Source organism: Theobroma umbraticum, unplaced genomic scaffold (genome assembly GCF_002168275.2).
Source record: "Theobroma umbraticum cultivar Fairchild unplaced genomic scaffold, ASM216827v3 scaffold_130.0, whole genome shotgun sequence".
Classification (NCBI taxonomy): Eukaryota; Viridiplantae; Streptophyta; class Magnoliopsida; order Malvales; family Malvaceae; genus Theobroma; species Theobroma umbraticum.
Window position 1 is genome coordinate 7,772,231 of NW_018397264.1, and position 20,108 is coordinate 7,792,338.

The 20,108-nt window shown below is 37.5% G+C and overlaps 6 protein-coding genes across 6 annotated transcripts; 1 reads left to right on the forward strand and 5 right to left on the reverse strand.

The window, feature by feature from the left end:
- Positions 1-151: 151 nt before the first annotated feature.
- Positions 152-1,993, reverse strand: LOC110421587 (Rab5-interacting family protein). The gene is made up of 5 exons (XM_021435198.2): positions 1,908-1,993; positions 993-1,137; positions 724-919; positions 553-572; positions 152-428 (listed from the first exon to the last, which is right to left on the reverse strand). Exons 2-5 carry the CDS (start codon positions 1,106-1,108, stop codon positions 398-400), a joined length of 363 nt encoding a protein of 120 aa, XP_021290873.1. The 5' UTR covers positions 1,109-1,137; positions 1,908-1,993; the 3' UTR covers positions 152-397.
- A 25-nt stretch (positions 1,994-2,018) lies between these two features.
- Positions 2,019-5,390, forward strand: LOC110421589 (Pentatricopeptide repeat (PPR) superfamily protein). The gene has a single exon (XM_021435201.2). It carries the CDS (start codon positions 2,339-2,341, stop codon positions 4,331-4,333), a length of 1,995 nt encoding a protein of 664 aa, XP_021290876.1. The 5' UTR covers positions 2,019-2,338; the 3' UTR covers positions 4,334-5,390.
- Positions 5,391-5,969: 579 nt separating this feature from the next.
- On the reverse strand, positions 5,970-7,265 carry LOC110421591 (desiccation-related protein PCC13-62-like). Its single transcript, XM_021435204.2, has 3 exons — positions 6,885-7,265; positions 6,560-6,785; positions 5,970-6,480 (listed from the first exon to the last, which is right to left on the reverse strand). Exons 1-3 carry the CDS (start codon positions 7,253-7,255, stop codon positions 6,091-6,093), a joined length of 987 nt encoding a protein of 328 aa, XP_021290879.1. The 5' UTR covers positions 7,256-7,265; the 3' UTR covers positions 5,970-6,090.
- A 975-nt stretch (positions 7,266-8,240) lies between these two features.
- On the reverse strand, positions 8,241-10,697 carry LOC110421590 (Translation elongation factor EF1B/ribosomal protein S6 family protein). The gene is made up of 5 exons (XM_021435203.2): positions 10,265-10,697; positions 9,872-9,926; positions 9,713-9,769; positions 9,264-9,341; positions 8,241-8,866 (listed from the first exon to the last, which is right to left on the reverse strand). The coding sequence occupies exons 1-5, from the start codon at positions 10,556-10,558 to the stop codon at positions 8,364-8,366; spliced, it is 987 nt and encodes a 328-aa protein (XP_021290878.2). The 5' UTR covers positions 10,559-10,697; the 3' UTR covers positions 8,241-8,363.
- Positions 10,698-11,111: 414 nt separating this feature from the next.
- Positions 11,112-16,902, reverse strand: LOC110421588 (Chaperone DnaJ-domain superfamily protein). The gene is made up of 10 exons (XM_021435199.2): positions 16,546-16,902; positions 14,825-15,760; positions 14,431-14,560; positions 13,889-14,340; positions 13,576-13,656; positions 13,397-13,495; positions 12,638-12,796; positions 12,384-12,470; positions 12,023-12,094; positions 11,112-11,607 (listed from the first exon to the last, which is right to left on the reverse strand). Exons 2-10 carry the CDS (start codon positions 15,629-15,631, stop codon positions 11,281-11,283), a joined length of 2,214 nt encoding a protein of 737 aa, XP_021290874.1. The 5' UTR covers positions 15,632-15,760; positions 16,546-16,902; the 3' UTR covers positions 11,112-11,280.
- Positions 16,903-18,367: 1,465 nt separating this feature from the next.
- LOC110421069 (F-box family protein) lies at positions 18,368-19,667 on the reverse strand. The gene has a single exon (XM_021434530.2). The coding sequence runs from the start codon at positions 19,603-19,605 to the stop codon at positions 18,538-18,540; it is 1,068 nt and encodes a 355-aa protein (XP_021290205.1). The 5' UTR covers positions 19,606-19,667; the 3' UTR covers positions 18,368-18,537.
- Positions 19,668-20,108: the final 441 nt, after the last annotated feature.

Below are 20,108 nucleotides of genomic sequence, written 5' to 3' on the forward strand. Positions count from 1 at the left end.
TAACCAATTGTTCTTTCTAACCCTCTAGTCTTCAAGTAAAATTCAGAGATCAATGGATGTATCCACATTAAATTTATGGGACAAGTTGCAAAATGGGAAGCATGCATAGAAATTCAGACATCCATTCCCAAACTTGGAATGATCATTCTGATAGTTCGAAATTCCTTCTTCCATTCTCTCAGGGCTCTTATCTATATTAAAATGAAGTTACATAGATACTTTAAATGGTAAAAGCAATAGAAAGGAAATCAAATGGTAAACCCCGTAATGGTTTAGGGATTGATACAAAACTATAAGAATCAGCTTGCGAATTGCAAGGATAACAAGAATATGTCATAGGCAGCAGCAAGGGCAACAAGCCAGCTTCTCTTCCGGGTGAGATGTAGCAGATATTTCTTCAGAATATATGCACAATGTCATAGGCAAATCTATTTATGTTCAAGGAAGTAGCAATAAATACTTGGTTACATTATTACTTAATTAAGCAAGACATAAAGCAGGTAGTATATATGTATCACTGCTTAAAAGTTTCTCTATTTAAAGAAAGGATACGTCCAGAATAGCACGAATGACTGCAAAATATAAGAAAATTGTTAGCTGATAAATTATTAAAGAATAGATGAAACAGAAAACTTTGATTCCTCAAGTAGAATATTGATAAGAGGAACCTTATGCAGACAGTTTAGAAGATGTAATATCGAATCAAAACATAAAGAAGCTTACCATAAGCCCACCCATGAAGCCATCAAGTATAATCCGGTTCCAGCTATCAAAATATGCATGAACTGAGAACTTTGCCTTGGCTATGAGTCCAATCGAAGTAATTGCCATGACAAGAAAATATAAGACAAACCCCATAAAGCCAGTGAACCCCAAAATTCCAGCAAGAACCCCTCCGATGATAGACATAAATGTCCGGCTGCACATGCAAACAATACTCAGATATTGGCATCAACACAGAATTTAGCATCTCGGTGAAAGTGAAAACAAACCTGTAATATATAACTTTCATGTTATTTTGCAAATTCTCTGCGCTATAAGTTGGTACATCATTCATAGCTTCACTTGATTTTTTCTCAGATGAACTTGAATCACTATGTCCAGCCATAGCTTCTTCTTTATATGGTTTACAATTATCTGGAAACAAAAATATAGATAAATAAATCATCCATAGATTTCATACAAACCGCAGATACTCTTGATTCCATATCTTTAAAGAAACAAAGAGCAATAGCAGAACCCATATCGCAAAGAGAAATGCCGATTGAAGCACAAGCAGAATACTTAAAACAGCATAGCAATATAAAATCCAAGCATTCAAAGTCACAATGTAACAGAGAAGGTTTACTCTAACAGCAGGATCATTAAACGAGTTCTTGCAAAGCTCCTCAAGGAAACAATCATAAAGCCCTTATTGTGCTAGTCTAAAAGATGACTTCAGCATTACCAGATGCAGAAAACAGATTTACAAAAGCATTGATCTCATTGAAATTTATCGAATTAAGGGTCAATCCATCCCTTGACTATGACAGGTAATTTTATCCCAACAACTGAGATTGCTCAAGAAGCTACCATGAAAAACTAAATAAGAACAAGTTCATGGGAATGGTGGGAGAAAAACCTAAACTTTACCATTCCAATGACCCAACAAAAGAAAGGCAGCATCTTTCAAGTTTTGGAGCTTTCATCAAAAGACAGCACAGATTTTATAAAAAACTTCCAAAAATTCAATTGATTAACATGAAAGAACATAAGGCACATCAACAGACTTTCACATTAAAGAAAATTGGATTGCAGAGATGGTAATAGATCTAATCATCGAGAAATCATTCAAAAAGTGGGGTTTTGATTATAAAAGCAGAAATTTGCAAACATAAGTGAAAAAGAAAAAGAAAACAAAGACTTACCCAGAAGATCGGAGAATCCGAGAGACCCTTCTTTCGTTATGTTCTGCCACTCAGAATTCGATTCGGGACAGCAAACCGCGATTTGTTTGTACTTTTATTATATTTGTTACGGTTAATTCTATGTAACCCCCTACAACTTTAATAATTTCTATTTCTACCCCTTTCGGTTTTCTTAAATTACAAAAGGACCCAAAGTGGGTTCTGTTCGAGAGGTAAAAACGGCGTCTTGTTATAGCGTTTTGTCACTGACAAGAGTACCTAAAAGTTCTTGCTCTCTGCAAAAGCGTCGTCATCTGCTTCAGTTCCGAGTCTCTTGCTGTTCTGAACCAAAGCCGTTGTTCAAAGGTAAGCCAAATTGTTGGCTTTGTATCGTTTGATTTCCTTTCCCCTGAATTCAGGCAGTGAAGTTTTGAGCTAGTTCGCAATCAATTATGTACTTGAAAGAAGGACGTTCTCTATTGTTGAAAGTTCAGAAACGTTCAATACCATTTATTTTGAACACAAACCCAGCTTTAAAACCCCACAAAGAATCACAAACAGAACCAAACCAGACCCAACTCGAAGAATCCCAAGTACTTAGCAGATTAAATAAAGAACCCAACATGTCTTTAGCTTTAAACTATTTCAAGTCCATTGCCAATTCAAATTCCTTTAAACACACCCCAGAAACATACCAATGCATGATCCAGAAGCTTTCACTTGAATCTGAAATAGATGGTATTCAATATCTTTTGCATCAGATGAAGTTAGAAGGAATTAGCTGCAGCGAGGACTTGTTTGTAATTGTGATTGATTCTTATCACCGAAAGGGGTTAGGTGAACAAGCTTTGAAAATGTTTTATAGGATAAAGGAATTTGGGTGTGAGCCGACTGTTAAGATTTATAACCATGTGTTGGATGCGTTGCTTAGTGAAAATAGGTTCTCGATGATTTATCCGATATATAATAATATAAAGAGAGATGGTTTGGAGCCGAATTTGCCTACTTACAATATTCTTTTGAAAGCTTTGTGTAAGAATAATAAGATAGATGTGGCTTGCAAGTTGCTAAATGAAATGGCGAGTGTGGGGTATGCTCCTGATGCTGTGAGCTATACAACTATAATTTCTTCAATGTGTAAGCTTGGTAAGGTTGAAGAAGCAAGGGAGCTTGCAATGAGATTTAGATCGCATGTGAGTGTTTATAATGCGTTGATAAGTGGATTTTGTGGGGAATACAAGCTTAAGGAGGCATTTGGTTTATTAAATGAAATGCTGGTGGAGGGATTAGACCCTGATGTTAGAACATATTCGATGATTATCAGTTGCATTTCGAGTGTGGGAAACGTTGAGTTGTCGCTTGCAGTTTTGGCCAAGATGTTTGTGAGTGGATGCAGCCCCAATATCTATACCTTTTCTTCTTTGATAAAGGGGTATTTCGTGGCAGGAAGGGTGCATGAAGCTTTCGACTTCTGGAACCAGATGATTAGAGAGGGACTTGAAGCCAATGTGGTTGTCTATAACACTGTAATACATGGTCTCTGCTTAAATGGAAAGGTGAGTGAGGCTGTATCTGTCTCCTCTCAGATGGAGGAAAATGGCTGCACTCCAAATGTAACCTCATATAGCTCTCTTATTAATGGATTTGCAAAGTCCAGCGACTTGGTTGGTGCATCTGAAACATGGAACAAAATGATAACTAATGGTTGTCATCCCAACGTTGTGGCATACACCAGCATGGTGGATGTCCTTTGTCGGCATTGCATGTTTGAGCAAGCTCATTCTCTTATAGAGAAGATGGTGTTGGAAAACTGTCCTCCTAACACAGTTACTTTCAACACATTTATCAAAGGTTTATGTAGTAGTGGAAGAGTGGAATGGGCAGTAAAAGTACTGGATCGAATGGGGCATTATGCTTGTGCACCTAACATAATTACATATAATGAGCTACTGGACGGTCTCATCAAAGTAAATCGACTAGAACAAGTATTTGGGATTGTGAGAGAGATTGATGAAAAAGGGATAGAATGGAATTTAGCCACGTACAATACCATTTTGTCTGGATTTTGTCATGCTGGTATGCTAGAGGAAGCTCTGCAACTTATCGGGAACATGCTGCTTCGAGGTACAAAACCTGATGCAATCACATATAACATAATAATCTTTACATACTGTAAGCGAGGTAAGGTGAAGATCGCTGTCCGAGTTTTTGATCGCATTAGTGCTGGAGGTGACTGGCATCCAGACATAATTTCATACACTAGTCTTCTTTGGGGCCTCTGTAATTGGATTGGTTTAGAAGAGGCCATCAGTCTCCTTAATAAGATGATAAAGGAAGGGATATGTCCCAATGTTGCAACATGGAATGTGTTAGTCCAATGCTTGTTTAACAGCTTAGGTCATTTGGGACCAATTCACATCTTGGATGACATTCTAGGTAATGGGTGAGAGTGTGTTCAGCCAGGATTCTTTTTGGGCCCATGCAGATATGTTGCTGACTAATGATGACAAATGTAACAGATACTTCTGTTGACTAACTAGATGTGCATGTTGCCAATCCTTTGTGGGTTTACATGTTTAATCAGAGAAGGCTGAAAGTAAACTATGTGCCTTTTGAACCACTGGGTTCTGGCAGATAAGCAGCCATCATCATTATTAATGCACTGATCATGTATCTTAAAAAATCATTCTCAGCCTAAATTGTTCATCCACTTGATTCTCGATTATTCTGTCATGTCTACCAAGAACTGGCTTTGATTCCTGGAAACCTTGTGAGGCCCTGGATTGTGTAATTTTTCATTTATTGACCAGACGATCGCATTGACATTTGTGTCCTGTAAAGATATATTTGCGGAAGAAATGGACTTGTGCAGCTTTTCCGACCATGTTTTTTTCCAAGGCTTAGCAAGAAAACGTTGTCCAATCTGGAAGAAGCGTGAGATTCAACATCGCTATGCAATCTGGAAGAAACAAGAGATTCAACTTCTCTATCCAATCTGGAAGAAACGTGAGATTCAACATCGCTATGCAATCTGGAAGAAACAAGAGATTCAACTTCTCTATCCAATCTGGAAGAAACGTGAGATATACTTCTCTTACATCTCTCTTTGACCTTTTGGACATGTCTTCCTCAAAACCATCATCGCAACTGTGTGCTGAGATTATGTTTGTGGCTTGTTCTTCAAACCTTCACCTAAACAATTAACGCTTTAACTACATGAGATGATTTTGCTTTTTCATGAGCTCAACTATCCTAATAACAATCCAAGTTACGAATCCTAATGGGATTTTAATTGTCTTGTACGACTTTTGAAATGAAGGAATAGCCAAATTTATCACAAAAGACTCTCTCAGAGACACGATACTAAGTTCCCAATGGCAATGGCTGATAGGATAAAGCAAGAATTTGTCGTTGATGATGGTTGAAGAGACATTGCGGTTTATAGTTGTCGGAGGACTGTCATTTTCATGGAAAAATATTTACACGTTATTGTAATCAATTAAGTTTTATTTTACACGTAAAATTATAAAAAGAGGCAATTCACCTGTGCATGTAATTTCTTGAGCAGACGATGGCATTGACATGTGTGTCTTTGTATAGAGTTTGCTAAGACATAACTGCTGATTTTCGATTATTCTGTTATGTCGATACTTTTGACCAATGCACACCACATGGCTAGAACTGGCTCTGGTTCCTGGAAACCTTGTGAAAACCTGGAGTGAGTAAAATTCATTTTTACCAGGCATTGACATTGGTGTCTTGGAAAGATGTTTTGCTAAGACATAACTGCATCCAGCAGCAGCAGCCGTTGCAACTGTTTCTGACAGCTGTTAAAATCCCCTGGAAGGACTCGAGTTTGATGTTTCTTCTATGGCAGTCTTTGCAACTGTCTCTGACAACTTTTAGAATCCCTTGGAAGGACTCGAGTCTGATGTTTCTTCTACTGTTGAACTGATTAGTGGGAACCCAAAACGTATGTTTCGAGAGTAAAGCTTTGTTCAATTCATGGGACAATTCGCTCCTGCTGTTTTTAAGTTGTTCATGGATTTGTAGAATAGCCTTTGATTGATAGCCAGTAGAATCTTAACTTTCTAATTCAAATTATTTTCATTATAAAAAATTATGGTGGTACAAATTATTTGCTGTAGTTCTTAAAACAAGAGAAACATGGCGAACTAGTCTTAAACAACCAGACTGCAGCTACTCAGGTATAGCGATTGGCACTGTGTAAATAAGACCTGGCAATACGGCCATTGCCTCCCTTGGGATAGAACCCTCCAGGGACGCTTTCATTGCCGCTTCCATAAACAATCCTCAAGATCTCCTCCGGGGTCCTGTCATATGCAACCGAAAATTCATCGCCAGCAAGCACGTTGCCATTGATTTTTCCTTCAGCACCCAAATTTTTGGGAACTATAAGGCCTTCATCTTTCAACCCAGCATGTCCCAGCCTGTTCCTTAGCTGTGAAATGCGATTTGTGAATTCTGCAACACTTACCTCGTATGGATGAACCTTCTCCACTGCCCGCTCATATAGCAATCCTCGGATGACAGCATCTTGGCCAGATTCTACCCCTAGAAGGCCTGCAACCAGCTGGAGAAAAACCACATGTAAGAATCAAACTCAAAAGGAAAAAAGCAATTGTGTTCTTGGGGATGAAATGGAGGCTCACCCTCTTGGAAACAGGACCCTGGAGTTTTGGGTTTGCACCAACATATCCAGTGAGTCCAACATAAGGAATTACGTAGGAAGCAATCAGGTAATTGATGCTGTTGGCATAAGGGTCGAAAGGGGGCACCAATGGCTTCTTAAATGCATGATCCATCAGTTTTGCAAACGATGATGCACTCAAATCAAGTTGTGGTCTCGGAAATCCCTTCACTGTCTTCTTAATTGCCCTGCATCAAGAAAGGTAGTTCCCATCAGAACCTGTCACGCAAAGAAAGAAGTAATGTACTAAATTTTTTAAAACAGAGTCATCAGGACAAGAGACAAACTTCAAGTGGCCGACTTCTTGGAGAGCAAATTGTAGGATTACATCTCTGGTGAAAGCATCAAGATTGGCCTTCTTGGCACCAATGGGAGATGGACCTCCCATGGTTAAATTCGGATCAACTTTATCCAGGCCATAGCCCAAAGCACCATACAGGAAAAACTCAGCCTCTAAATACTCTAGATTCAGTGGAAACTCTAACAGATTCACATCCGATTTAGGGACCGAGAAGTTTCTGTGATCTACGAAAAGCTCTGCAGGATATGCACGAGGAAGGAGGGAGAAGACCAGGGAAGAAATGAAAGCAATGGCTACAGAGGAAAAGGCCATGGTGTTTAGCTGTGTTTGAGTACTTTTGCTACTGATACTTTGCATGTCTACCCGAAGGCATTGCCCTTATATAGAACACGAGTCTGAAGGCTGAAAAGGGCGTTGTGTCAGGTTGCAAATGGAGGCTACCTGGTCAAACCTTAGAATTGCCACGTGGAGGCATTGATGTTTATCAGTTACTGATTCAGGAGGAGGATCTGGAAGGTTTGGTTTATGATGTAATTAAAAGGCCAGTGGCTGAAGACTTGAGCATAAAACATAGGGGGAATCCAAAGATCTTTTTCTTCATAAAAACTTGATCAAGGACAGAAGCAAAATCCAATCTTTCTTCTTTTTATATATAATTTATATAAATACGTTATTTTTATTAACAATTAAATCCACATGATCAGAATAAAATTTGAAAGAAAATAGAAAAAACTTATCTCGTAAATCTGTCACTCTTACACAAGGATATTTTGATACATTGATTAATACATGATTTCTCTATATAAAAAGTAAAATTCGAAAAAAATCTGTCACTCCTAAATTTTGGGTTTTTCCTTTGATATACCTTTGATGGAAAACAAGCAAAGGTTTTGGGATCAGGATAAGATTTTCCGGAAGAGTAATTGTTCTTTCTTGGATCCTCCTAAATTACATTCTAATTTGGACATTGGACTACCGTATTACTGTAATTTTCTTATTGAAATGAATTTCCATCTTGGTTTTTTCTTTCATTGTGTTCGCATTAGTGTTTATTCAAATTGTTAAAATTCCTTAAATATCTAGTAACAGATAACGCCGCATATTAAATTCTTATTAATCTCTTTTTTTTTTTTTTTGCTATTAATGGTGGATGGATCTACCTAAATGCCATAAATTCGGGAGGTTTTGAAGTGTTATTACTCGGACACTAAATAAGGAGTGGTGAATGCTGCCTCTCATCATGATACATATACATAAGATTCCTGCATGAGTACAGACACAGCTAACCATGGAACTCTTGCAGAAATGGAATTGCTGAATGATGATTATTTCTGAAAAGATGTTAATATCAATATAATTTCTTCATTTCATACTTAACAGTCATGAAATTTCATAAAGCTACAATGCAAACCTTCCAAGAATGGCCCTCAAACCCAAATACAAAAAGGTGTACAGACTAAAGTACCTATCTAGCAAGTTTCTCAGCTTTATGATTTCGTTTACCTGTATTAGCTACACTAGCCGATTTACCATTCAAATCTTCTATGTCATCATCTTTTCCAGCAAAGATACCATCTTCAACATCATTGTCTTCAAAGATATCCAAATCATCCTCTCCATCCCAATCCTCTGTGAGGTCTTCATCATCTTCGACTTCATACACATCATCGTAATCTGCTGCATCATCTTCTTCTTCATCATAATCATCTCCACCTGCACGAAGAGTGTGCCACTCAGGTGGAGGCGGACAATCCTCAGTGATTGCCTCATCTCTTTTTATCACCAAATGCCGAATGACTCTTTCATCTTTATCTAACATGGTCTTAAACTCATTAATCCATCTAGCTTCCAACTCAAAGTTCATCAAGATGTAGTGGGCATTCTTAGCCTTCCTTATCTTGTATGCTAGTCTTCGAAGGCCCCAATCATTCAATCTCCATAACCTGCCTCTCTTCTCCCTCAAGAAATCTGCAGCAACAATTTCATCGGTAAGAGAAACTTACAGCAGGTTCATGAAAGGAGTTATTCCTTTTTTCATTTTTTGAGATTCTTCTGGTTAAGTTCTACAAGAATATGCAATCACAAAGGTCATCTTGGAGGATGAAAGCTATCAATTTTACCCATTTTTTTTCCATTTTATCTAATTTTTCAGATTCATGGAAATCTTCAGTTGCTTTTAGATTGCACCCCCTTAGATATGAACTCTGTCTGTCTTTCCTCAGAAATGGCAGAATAAGATTTTTTTTGTTTTTTTTTGAAAGGCGGCACAATATGATATCTATACCATCTCTGTAAATCTGTTTCAGATATGTCCAAAGGAATATGTTGCTTCTTCAAAGAAGGGGTATGGGATGGGGAAGGTCACCTTGAACTTTCTCATTGACACTTCCAACCTCTTCTGCATGCTTCTCATGAATCAAATAAACAACCTCATAGTGGCGCACTGCATAAACAAGGAGAAGTAAATAGTAAGTTAGCAGATATCAATCATCATTCATTATCAGTAAACACTCTACCAACCCCAAAAAAACAATCCAAGTCCTCTACACAATGATTAAAATGTTTTGCTTCTCCATATTTGGCTGAAATCAGGCCAAAATGCATCTTCGATATAACAAAGGCTAATCAAAACATGAGTTTCCTCCAACCATTCAACTCTCCAAGAAATGTCCCACTTCAAAATTCACATGCAAATCAAAAGAGACTATATTTGAGGAAAACAAAATCAAAAGCTTGAAGTTTATGATAAGTTTCTTTATACTTAATCCTTCTAAATAGCAAAAACTACAAAGTAAACACAAGAAGCAGGCTTACCGCGTTCAACGTTCAATGCACTTTGCAGCTGAAGGTTGAGAGATTCATATAACTCTTCTGCAAATTCACGAACAATTTTAATGAGCACACTGCGGGTATGATTGTATATTTGAAAAACAAAAGTGGGTTCCACAAACTTGGTAACCATAATTGACTTACGTTCTTCATCATCAGCAAACTCAGGGAGAAGTCTACCATCTTCCTGAACTTTCTTCTGAAAATTTCAAGTAGAAAAGCCACATCCCCCAAATTCAGTGAAACAGATTAAGCAATAAAATTTTCTCTCATAAAGCACAAAAAGAAGTACATGGAAAACGATAGCATCCCCCAAATTCAGTGAAATTAAGCAGTAAAATTTTCTCTCATAAAGCACAAAAAGAAGTACATGAAAAACGATAGCAGTTCTTTAAACACCATAAAGAAAAGCCTTGGCCTTTTGCTGTTCTTAAGCCAAAAATTCTATCTTTACTATGTCAGAGATATAACCTTTATAGAACACAAAGAGAGAAAGCAGAATGGAGGAGAAAAAAGAGAACAAGCAGAAAAAGAGACCTCCTTCAGAAGGACAGCTTCAGGGAAAAACCCAGTGGTCTCATCTGGTTTGGGGATGAAACTGTGACTGTCGTGCTTTTCGTCCTTGTTCTTGTTCTTCTTTGCCTCCACAATTAAACGCTTTCTACGACCAAGATAAGAGTTCTCTTGCGGTAATTTCAAGAAAGAGCTCTGGTTTCCGAAGAACCCACTTCCAGTTTTCAGTTTTCGAAGCCTCGGAGCAACAACTTTTGCAGGGTACTGTAGGAGTGACTCCATTACAGGAATTGAGTGAGTGCAGAAACAGGACGACATCACGGTTCGCTAGTTATGTGTCTTTCCCTTTAATATCGATGGATAAAAAACATTGGGTTGGGCCATTTCTTGCGTGTTTAGTTGCCCACTACTACAAACTAATTGGTTGAATCTACTTGACATTAGCATCTTCAGTGGGCTTAGATTGGCCTGAACATCGTACATTGTTGACATCCCCCGAGCCTTTGGGCAAAGAAAGAAGAAGAAATTTCTCCTCAATTACGCTCCTAGCGTCATCCGTGGACATTGATTGCATTGAACTTGAACGTATTTGGTTCTAGAGTTGAACAATGCGTCGCACCAAGAGTTTCCCAAGGTTTTGCCCTTCGATACTTCATTCAATTCTCTGTCTTTTCCGTACAGTTTTAGCTTCATTGGACCTCCCAAGGATAAAGCCAAGAAGAATAATCGAAACAAGGTCACTGCAAATATTTGGTAATGCTATAACCACGAAGATTAACCTTCCAGGCTTTGCAATCTATTTCGTATTGGTATGATGATGCTCCATTTCTAATTATTTGAGGAAAAAAGAAAAGGATAGGAAGAAGATATAAATGCTATACAAAATCTGCACTGAAATATGCTCAAGGGGCTTTCTACTCATTCTTGCCCGATAATAACTTCAACTGGATCTAAGTTTTTTGTGAGACAATCACTTTTGTACGGCCAAAAATTGATGAATTCTCAAGAGAATCTGGGGGTTTACAAATCATTATGACTGCTCACCATTGTTTCTTTCCTTTTTTCCTTCTCTTGTTTCCGCTACCACCACCCATATTGCTACCACTACTCTTGGAGCCGCTTCCCGCTTTGGCAAATGGGCTCTCAGCAGAGCTGCTACCACTAACATTGTCAAACATGCCAGCTTGTACTGCATTCTGTAACCACTCAAAGAATTCTTCCTCTGTCATGGTTTCTTCCAGATTAGGTGTTGGTATCCTGCCACCTCTTTGTCCTGAACTAGATCCCTTGCCGGTACCATGCTTGGATGTCACACTAGTATTCACATGAAAACTTGGCTTATGGGTGTTGGGTGGACATCTCATTCCCTGCAACAGATTCCAGCCGTATGAGTGTTCTATCCTCAACCATAGGCACTGTAAAAGTGTGTCTAGACATGATGCAGATTGCAAGGGTGTCCACATGGGGTGTCACATGAAAGTCATAAATTTCTTGACACCAAATGCATGAAATGGATCATATCAGGTGCCAATGTCGATGTTTGAAAAGATTAAGGGATAATGTCACATTTAGCCCCTATAGTTTAGAAAATATCTAATGTGATACCTGAACTAAAAAAAAGTTCAATGTGGTATCCAAACTTTATTTCCATGTATCAATATACACTAACCCATAACACCGTTAATGAAACTTTCTATTAAGAGATGTTCAAAATCTCCTCAGAAATGCAAACATGATGGGTGGCAGATTAACTTGATAAATACTAAGTAAACATCACTTTACCTGACAAATATACCATTCTGTGGCATTATATATCTTGCTATCAGCACAAACATAGGCAGAGGGAGCGTCCACCTACACCAATAATGAAATAACTTTATGTAAAAATGCAGAACCAAATCTTACGAATATCAACTCAAGCAGTCCTTGACCCTTAACTAACTATTCTTTTCTTTTGGCCTTAACTAACTAGGGTTAATATTTTAAAAGCAGTCATTTTTTTTTTGTAGTGTTATCCCCTCACCTCTTCTTTTTTTTTTTTTTAATTGTGTTTTTAGGCATTGTATAATTAATTATCTATGAGATCAGAGAAATAGCAAAACAGAAAAATATCAGCATGTAACAAGAGGTGGACAGTGCATACCTTCTGCAATAACCCAAAAAAGAAGGGCTGTGAAGATTGTTCAACCCATCCATCTCCATCTTTTGCTTGATGAAAATCTTTGCATTCCTTAGGCAAGATAAGTTCCAAAAACAAAATTAATTTCTTGTAAGGGAACACCATTTTATAGAAATCAGAAATCAGGCTCCCTCAGCCTGATGACGGTATGCTAATCGTCAAAGTCATAAACAAAGGACAAGTTAAAACACTACAAAATTTATGAGGAAAGGAAATACCTGGCACCATCTTGCCTGAGATTTTGATTTCTTGGTATGTATCCAAACATGAAAGTTACTGCATTTTTTGCAGGCAATTCGCCTAGATTCTCCAAACAGTTCCTCCCCATCAGCCTCTGACCGTGCAAATCCAGAGGAAAAGAAACCATGTCCACCATTCTGGGCAATGAATTACAAGAAAATGCCAAGTATGATGCAAAGATTGATATACCTACTTAGAAAAAGGATTTTAAGAGCCTCCAGTAAAAAACTTCCATCCAATTTAGAAAGATATTTTCCATGCAAACATGATCTACATTCTTTAAGAAGATGGATGTAAATGTAATGCTTAAGATTGCCATTTCTTGGTAATAATCAGAACAAACATTTTACAACAACATTAGTACCTTTCAAGACTGTTAACTCAAATGAACACAGGCAAGAAATAAAAACTTCACTGACAAATCTGAACACCCTCTGATACAGCTAAGAAAATGACAGAGTTCAATGAGACAGCCAAAAGTCATACACTGAAAAACAGATGCACCAAATGAATGTGTTGGAAATTGTGTACAATTAGATAACTATAAGCTCAGTGATCTATAAAATCAAAAAACTATTTTGAGAACATTTTTTTCTGCTGGGAATGCATAACTGGAATGACCACAAATGAGGATACTGGGGGAAAATCAAAGCTGATTATACAAACTAAACTCTATAAGCAACTTGAACACGATTCCTTTATATTCAAGTAAAAACTTGCAGGATGTATGTTCAAACCTTTTGAGAAGCATTTTGGAACCTACGAAAATAGTTTAGCAGCTCCTCCCTCCTAAGTTCATCATCGTATGCTTTTCGCTTTAACGAATCCAATAAGACCTACAAAAGAAATTAATACTGTTATCAGAAAGGAAATGTCAAACCACCAGGGGGGTGAAACATGATAACCAAGAGATTACCTCATAAGCATTTTGAAGTTTTTTAAAAGCTTCTGCAGCCTTTTCATTACCCATGTTCTTATCAGGATGGACCAGCATTGCCTAGCAAACAGTTTGCAAAATTTCAATACCATAGACATCTTTTTCCTGTTTTCAGTTAACAATAACAAATGGCGGATATCCAGTGTAAACTGATCCAAAAGAACTTTCATAGAAACTCACTCAGATTTTATCCCATTGATCATATCACATTTCACCAATATTCAGAGTGACCATCACAAGTGGAATCTGATGTATGATAATACAAATAATGTGAAATAAACATAGGATATACCTTTTTCCTATATTCTCGCTTCAGTACATTCACATCAACATTCTGATATCGTGACAAACCCAATGCAGAATAGTGATCAGTGCAATTCAACAATCGAGCAACTTCATCTTCAGAAGTTATCTCAGTATCAACCCCACTAGTTGAAGCTAACCCAGGGCCACAATCTGCTGAAAACCCAGGGACATTTTCAGAGAATGAAGCATGCACTGACTCGTCACTAAAGAAGCCTGGTTGACCGTGCATTCCATTAGTTTCTTCGGGGTTTCCATCAGGCCTTGCTTGCTGATTTATGTTGTTCTTTAGGTAGTAGATCAAAGCATCACTTGATATAAATGAGAGATTTAGAGCCAAAAGCAAACCAAGCCAACCAGCATACATCCAAGCACAATATACAGAATATATAGTGGTGATCAATAGCGCAAGACGCTCATGGCTAAATGAAAATGTCAATCCTGAATAATAGCAAACATTAGATTCCACAAGTTTGACATAGTTAATTTTGCAGATAGAACTAATCCAATCAGAAAAGGAAAAATGATCACCTCCAAGGAAGATCACAAGAAGTGTTGTCCAGAAACTTCCATAAAACCACAGGAAAATAGTTCCAAAAACAGCTACTACCAGCATTGCAAGAGTAAACCCGACAAAAACTGCTGTCAGAGCAGCCATGGCCTGAGTAATCAACATTTACACAAGTAATAAGAATGCATAATTTGTCAATAGCTCATGAAATTCTAAAAAGAATCAATAACTCATTTAAGCAACCAACAGCTCAAGTCATTCCTCAACAAAATCAAATAAATCCTTTCAAAAGGAAATACATAAATTTATGCAATTGATATTTCAAGAAATTCTCAACATGGAAATTGACGCATCAGGATCTCATGGAAAAAGAAACCTTAGGAAAAACAAAGATGAGATACAACCAGGGCTTACCAAGACCATAAGAAACTTCAACATCCCGACCATGGCAATCACTGAGAACATACTGCACCATACAACCGAAAAAAGAGATGTTGTACCCATGCGCAGGAAGGAATCAATGCCCCTAAGAGTACAGTCCAACCAGACTATTGACAAGAGAAGCATTATATTTCCAAAATGCATGAGCCATTTCAACACAACGGGATATAAGTGCTCAATTTTTACTTTGACATAATCTCGGGCATTATAAATGTTAGTTGTTAGAGAAATGAAAAATGGCCTCTGCCTCTCCAGCCACTGGTTTACCACCTTCAAGGTGGATACAGCTGATGCTCTCACATTTCTTACCACCACATTATTTGAAAAGTCTACGTTCTCCATGGCATCTTTAAGGTGAAAACCACTTGGAAAGCAGCCCCAAACTGCTTTTTTGTGTTTTGGATGAAGGTCCTGGTCAGGTGATATCTTCTTTTGTTCCCTTCCACTTGAAGCTTCCTTTGGAAGTGCATTTTCAATGCAATCCCCTGAACTACTCCCAGAAGAAATTGATTGGCCAAGACCCTCTGCAGCATCTCCATGGTTTTCTGTCGTCACAGATCTCTCAGAATTCTGCCTATATTTATTCTCAGTCCCAACCTGGTGACCTTGACTGACGCTCTCTGTAAAAGGAGTGCCTGAAGGGTTACCATTTGGTAGTTCCTCTCCAGGAAAAACCTTTACCTCACTTGCCTTTCCTCTCCCTTTTGCATCAGAGACTGGAAAACCTGCATCTGAACCCCTTTTTTTCCCATTCTTCTGCTGATTACCTTTCCGAGCCATAAAGTTATTAAAATTATATGTACTACTGGAGCTTCTTAAAGAGGTCAATTCAATCCATCCCTAGTCTATCAAGAGAACCACGCAAGATAGTTGACATGAAAAAACCTCCCCTAAACAAAATCATTTCACCTGCCACCAAGGAATGAACACAGTTAACCCACGTATTTTCAAGCATGCTTAACACAAGATAAAATAACCTAAAAATTTTTACTTATTAAAACTCATGCCAGGGTATGCCAAAACATATACAATAAAAGTTGCATGCACAAAGTATTCATCAGGTTTGATGTTGCTACCCAACACCAAGCAGAACAAGTGACACGATACCAAACAGAAAATGAAGCAACAGAGGTCTGATGTTGGCAATTGATGAACAACCGAAGACAAACCTCTATGAGAGTATAATAGCCTCGTATCATGCCCTAGCACATACTGCACAAAAGTTTGGTGAAAGACAACTAGCAGACAATTTTCATAACCAGGCTTCCACAAAAATTCATCAAGTTATGAGAAGGCAATTATTCCAAGGAAGAAAACAAAACCTGCTACCAATTTTTCAAAGAAATGAGTTACATAAATACTCCTTTACCCAGTAATAACACTCAACTTTTCATCACTATACTATTACCAAACACAGGTTAATTCAATAACATTAATAAACAATTCACATGCCTCTGTCAAACTGGCTGCTATGACAAGGAAGAAGAACAAAGAAAACCATTTGGGAACCAAAACCCAGAAATTTCATAACAGCAAGAGAGAAATGTTTTGAAAAAACAAAAGGGTCCGTATAATCCACAAGAAGATAATATAACTTGAAAAAAGAACGAAAGAATACCCAGATAGTCAAATCCTGCCAAAACAAAGACTTTGGCATTTAAGAGGAAAGAAAGGGTAGGCATATTGACAATTACCTTGAACCAGGTGAAGTGCAGCCACCATGGAGAACAAAACTAACAGATACCCAATAAGGAAAAATAATAAAAAAGCCCTAAAAATGAGAAGTAAATGAGCATCAAAGAAAAGGGAGGCTATAAAGCGTGCTATTCTTTTGTTCTTAATACTCTATGAGCTAAACTTTGGTTTTGTCTAATCTTTTTCCCACTAGTTGGAAAAAGAAAAAATAAATAAAAGGGTTAAATTGAAGGAAACGTTTTTAATAAATTAAAAGGTATGTTCCTGGAGATAACAAACAACAAAAAGGAAAAGATAGAATTTTGGGGCAGTGCAGAAAAGACAGTGTCAAACACACGATGCTGTAAACGGAACTCGTGTTGTGTTTCTTCTCATCCTAAGACCAAGATTGGTTGTTGTTGTTGCGGCCTGTTTGGTTGCTGACTTTCGGTTCAGTTCAGTCCTCGAATTTCTTATTCCGGGTTAAGCTTGTCATTTTTGGAATGTTTATGAAGGAAAGTGGTTTTTTCTTTCCCTTTAATCAAACAATTAACAAATTTGATATGCTTGTTAGTAATTTGAGATAATATTAAAAATAATTCTAAAAATAAAAATTTTAATTCAATTTTTATTTACAATGAAGATAAAGATTAAAGCTTTACGGGGTTATGGTAAAAATAATGTTAATTTGAATTACTTTAATGTACTTTAGGGAAAAAAAATTGCCATTATTAATCCGGGAGCTTTTCTGGCATTCCTTTTCCCTGGATATTTTGAAGCCATGTACTCAGTCATAATTGTGTTCAATTAAATAAGAAAAGAGAAATAAAAAGATAACCTTCTAGCCAAAAATATGACCATTTTTTTCTTGGAAGAAAACCATGAATTTGGCAATGGGTGACTATCATTTGCCACTGTTGACGATGTCCAAGTTTGACAGATAATTGCTGTTGAATTTATTGACATTATAGCTGTTGCCCAAAATACATCACTAGGCAGGAATTTTCTTTACCGTTATCGTAGAAAAGAAGGCAGAGGCTTGGGGTTGGGGTTGGGGTTGGGGTTGGTTTGCTAATATTGAGATTCTGGACTAGGGGCAGGTGTAAGAACTTCAGTGTAAGAGCCAGAGATGAACTGTGATTTATTTGGTAATCCTTTTTGAGATGCTCAACTTGATGAGAAACACTTTAACTAATTTCAGGTTCAGTCCTTCTAATTATGAACATGGTAAAAAAGCTCAAATACATGAGTTCAATATATTCAGGAGATGGGATGTTTGCCTCCTGGAATCTGTTTATCAAAACCATCCATGCAATGAAAATTCCACAGATTACATTCGATCCGATTATCCAAACGTGTACTAAAGCATTTTCTCAGCTTTGAATGTTATGCCATTCTTCATTTTCAAGCTTCCACGATAAAGGGGAAAAAGTGGCATGCACGACATTTGACCTTGTATCCACCCTAAAAATATGATTCAAAAATGACTAAAAAGATAGGAATCACTAATAATGTGTGATCTGCTTTTGCTTTCTGGGGAAGAAAAAGTTCTAGCAATTCAACAATTAAACAATTCTATAACAGGTTTTCCAAGGCAGGGAAACCTGGATGAGGAAACAAAGGTGACAAAGATAACAATTTCCCCAAGACAGAATGAAGCGATTCTTATCTTGTCCGAAGTTGAACTGAGATGGTATGATTTCAATGACTACTACTGTTAACCAAGCTTTGATTAACCCTAGCGATGATCAGCCTAAATGGACTTAAAATGCTTCCAATGCTCTGATCCATGATATGAATTTGTCCCAACTAACACCAATTAGTTAGAATACTGCACACAAATTTCAAAACCACAGGCATATTCAGCTTAATAAGTTGATCATATGAAGTATTGAATACAATGAATTTTAAATGATAACGAAAGAGTTTGGAAATTCACAAATTTATAAGTCACAACAATGACTGCAATAAGTTATTTATGTACTACAGTTTCGCTACACGTTGACCACAACTTAATCACAAGGGAAGATTGTGCTGCAAAATGCATGTGCTGAGAACCACAGTGGGAGGGTAGCACTGTTCTTCACAGAGTACATCTCCTTCCACACTCTACTCCTCTGATGGTATACCAAAACCTGCTTGTGGGTTGCCAAAAAAACATATTCACCAGTTTGAGTGATGGGGAAGATGCCAGGCACTAGTCCCCTAATGCATCTAAGACTCACACTATCCACCATATGCCACAGTTCCCTCTCATAGTCTTTCATCACCCAAATCTTCATCCATGCATCTGAAATCTGAATCAAAGATAAACGCCCATTGGACTCCAATAAATAAACTCTATTCCCAGAACCATAACTCACTGCATCAGGCAATGAAATCTTCCTCCAAACCTCATAATCCAAATCAAGAGCAAGTATATAGGAACAACTACCAGTCAACCAATGAAGGGCACCATTAACAAATACAACTTGATTCTTGTTCATGTGGGTGAAATGATCTTCTCGGAACGAAACAAACTTCCTCCACTTATTCGAATCCGAATCAAATATCAAACATATGAAAGTCCCATCAGGTCTATGACCAAAGGTACGATGATACCCCGCTAACACAACATTAAACTTATTCCTTGATAAATCGCATGCTAAACCAACAAGCGTGGCTTCACCGTCAGGATAAAACCTGGTGACGGGCCTCTCTCTGCTGTTAGGAAGCAATTTAAACTCTCTAGTCATAGGGTTACAAACATAGTAAACACCCTTATCAGGAATGCTAGAGCAACACAACAAGCCATTACATGAAGCTCTAACCTTCACTCTATCTTTCAAGAAATCCAATGAAAATTCAGAGACACCCCTCAAATTATCAACACAAATTAAGCTTGATTTCGATTCTGTCGAATCATAAATCTCAACAAGGACCATGGGGTTCTTAGCAGACAACTCATTATAGAGTCTTACAAAATACTTGTCTGATGCTAATCTATACCAAAGTTTGCAAACAGTTTTTGTTTTAAAAAGCGACTTCACGGGCAATCGTGCAAGAATTTGTAAAATAACTTCATCAGGGAAAAAACCCATCTTTTAAATTCATAATTCAATTGAGAAAACTAAAAAAATAAATAAATTTTGCTTACCAGATGAATAAATTAGGTGATGGGAATTGAAACCGCCATTTCTGAGACACAAAAAAGAATTACCTTTTTTCCCTTTGGGGGTTCTAAAGAATCATTTTCCGAACAAAGAATAGTTTGGTAAAGCCAATTGCGATATAGGACAAGATGGTAGTTTGAGGAATTTCGTTATGAGGTGATCAGAGATCCGGTTAATGAAAAATGTTGGACCTTTGGCCATCCGAACAAGTTTTCAGTTACTTCAATGGCTGCGATGAAATAGGAGTGGATATGGACTGCTGGGCCCTACACAAACTCGTAAAGGGTTCCACTAGGCATCCAAGAAATATAAGCAAATGGGCTTTCTGACTTTGTCCCAAACAAAACCCAGACGGATTCTTAGCTGAATAATATAGAATAAAGAAAGCCCAGAAAGACAGAAAGGGTGAACTTGAAAAGCAGAACATGATG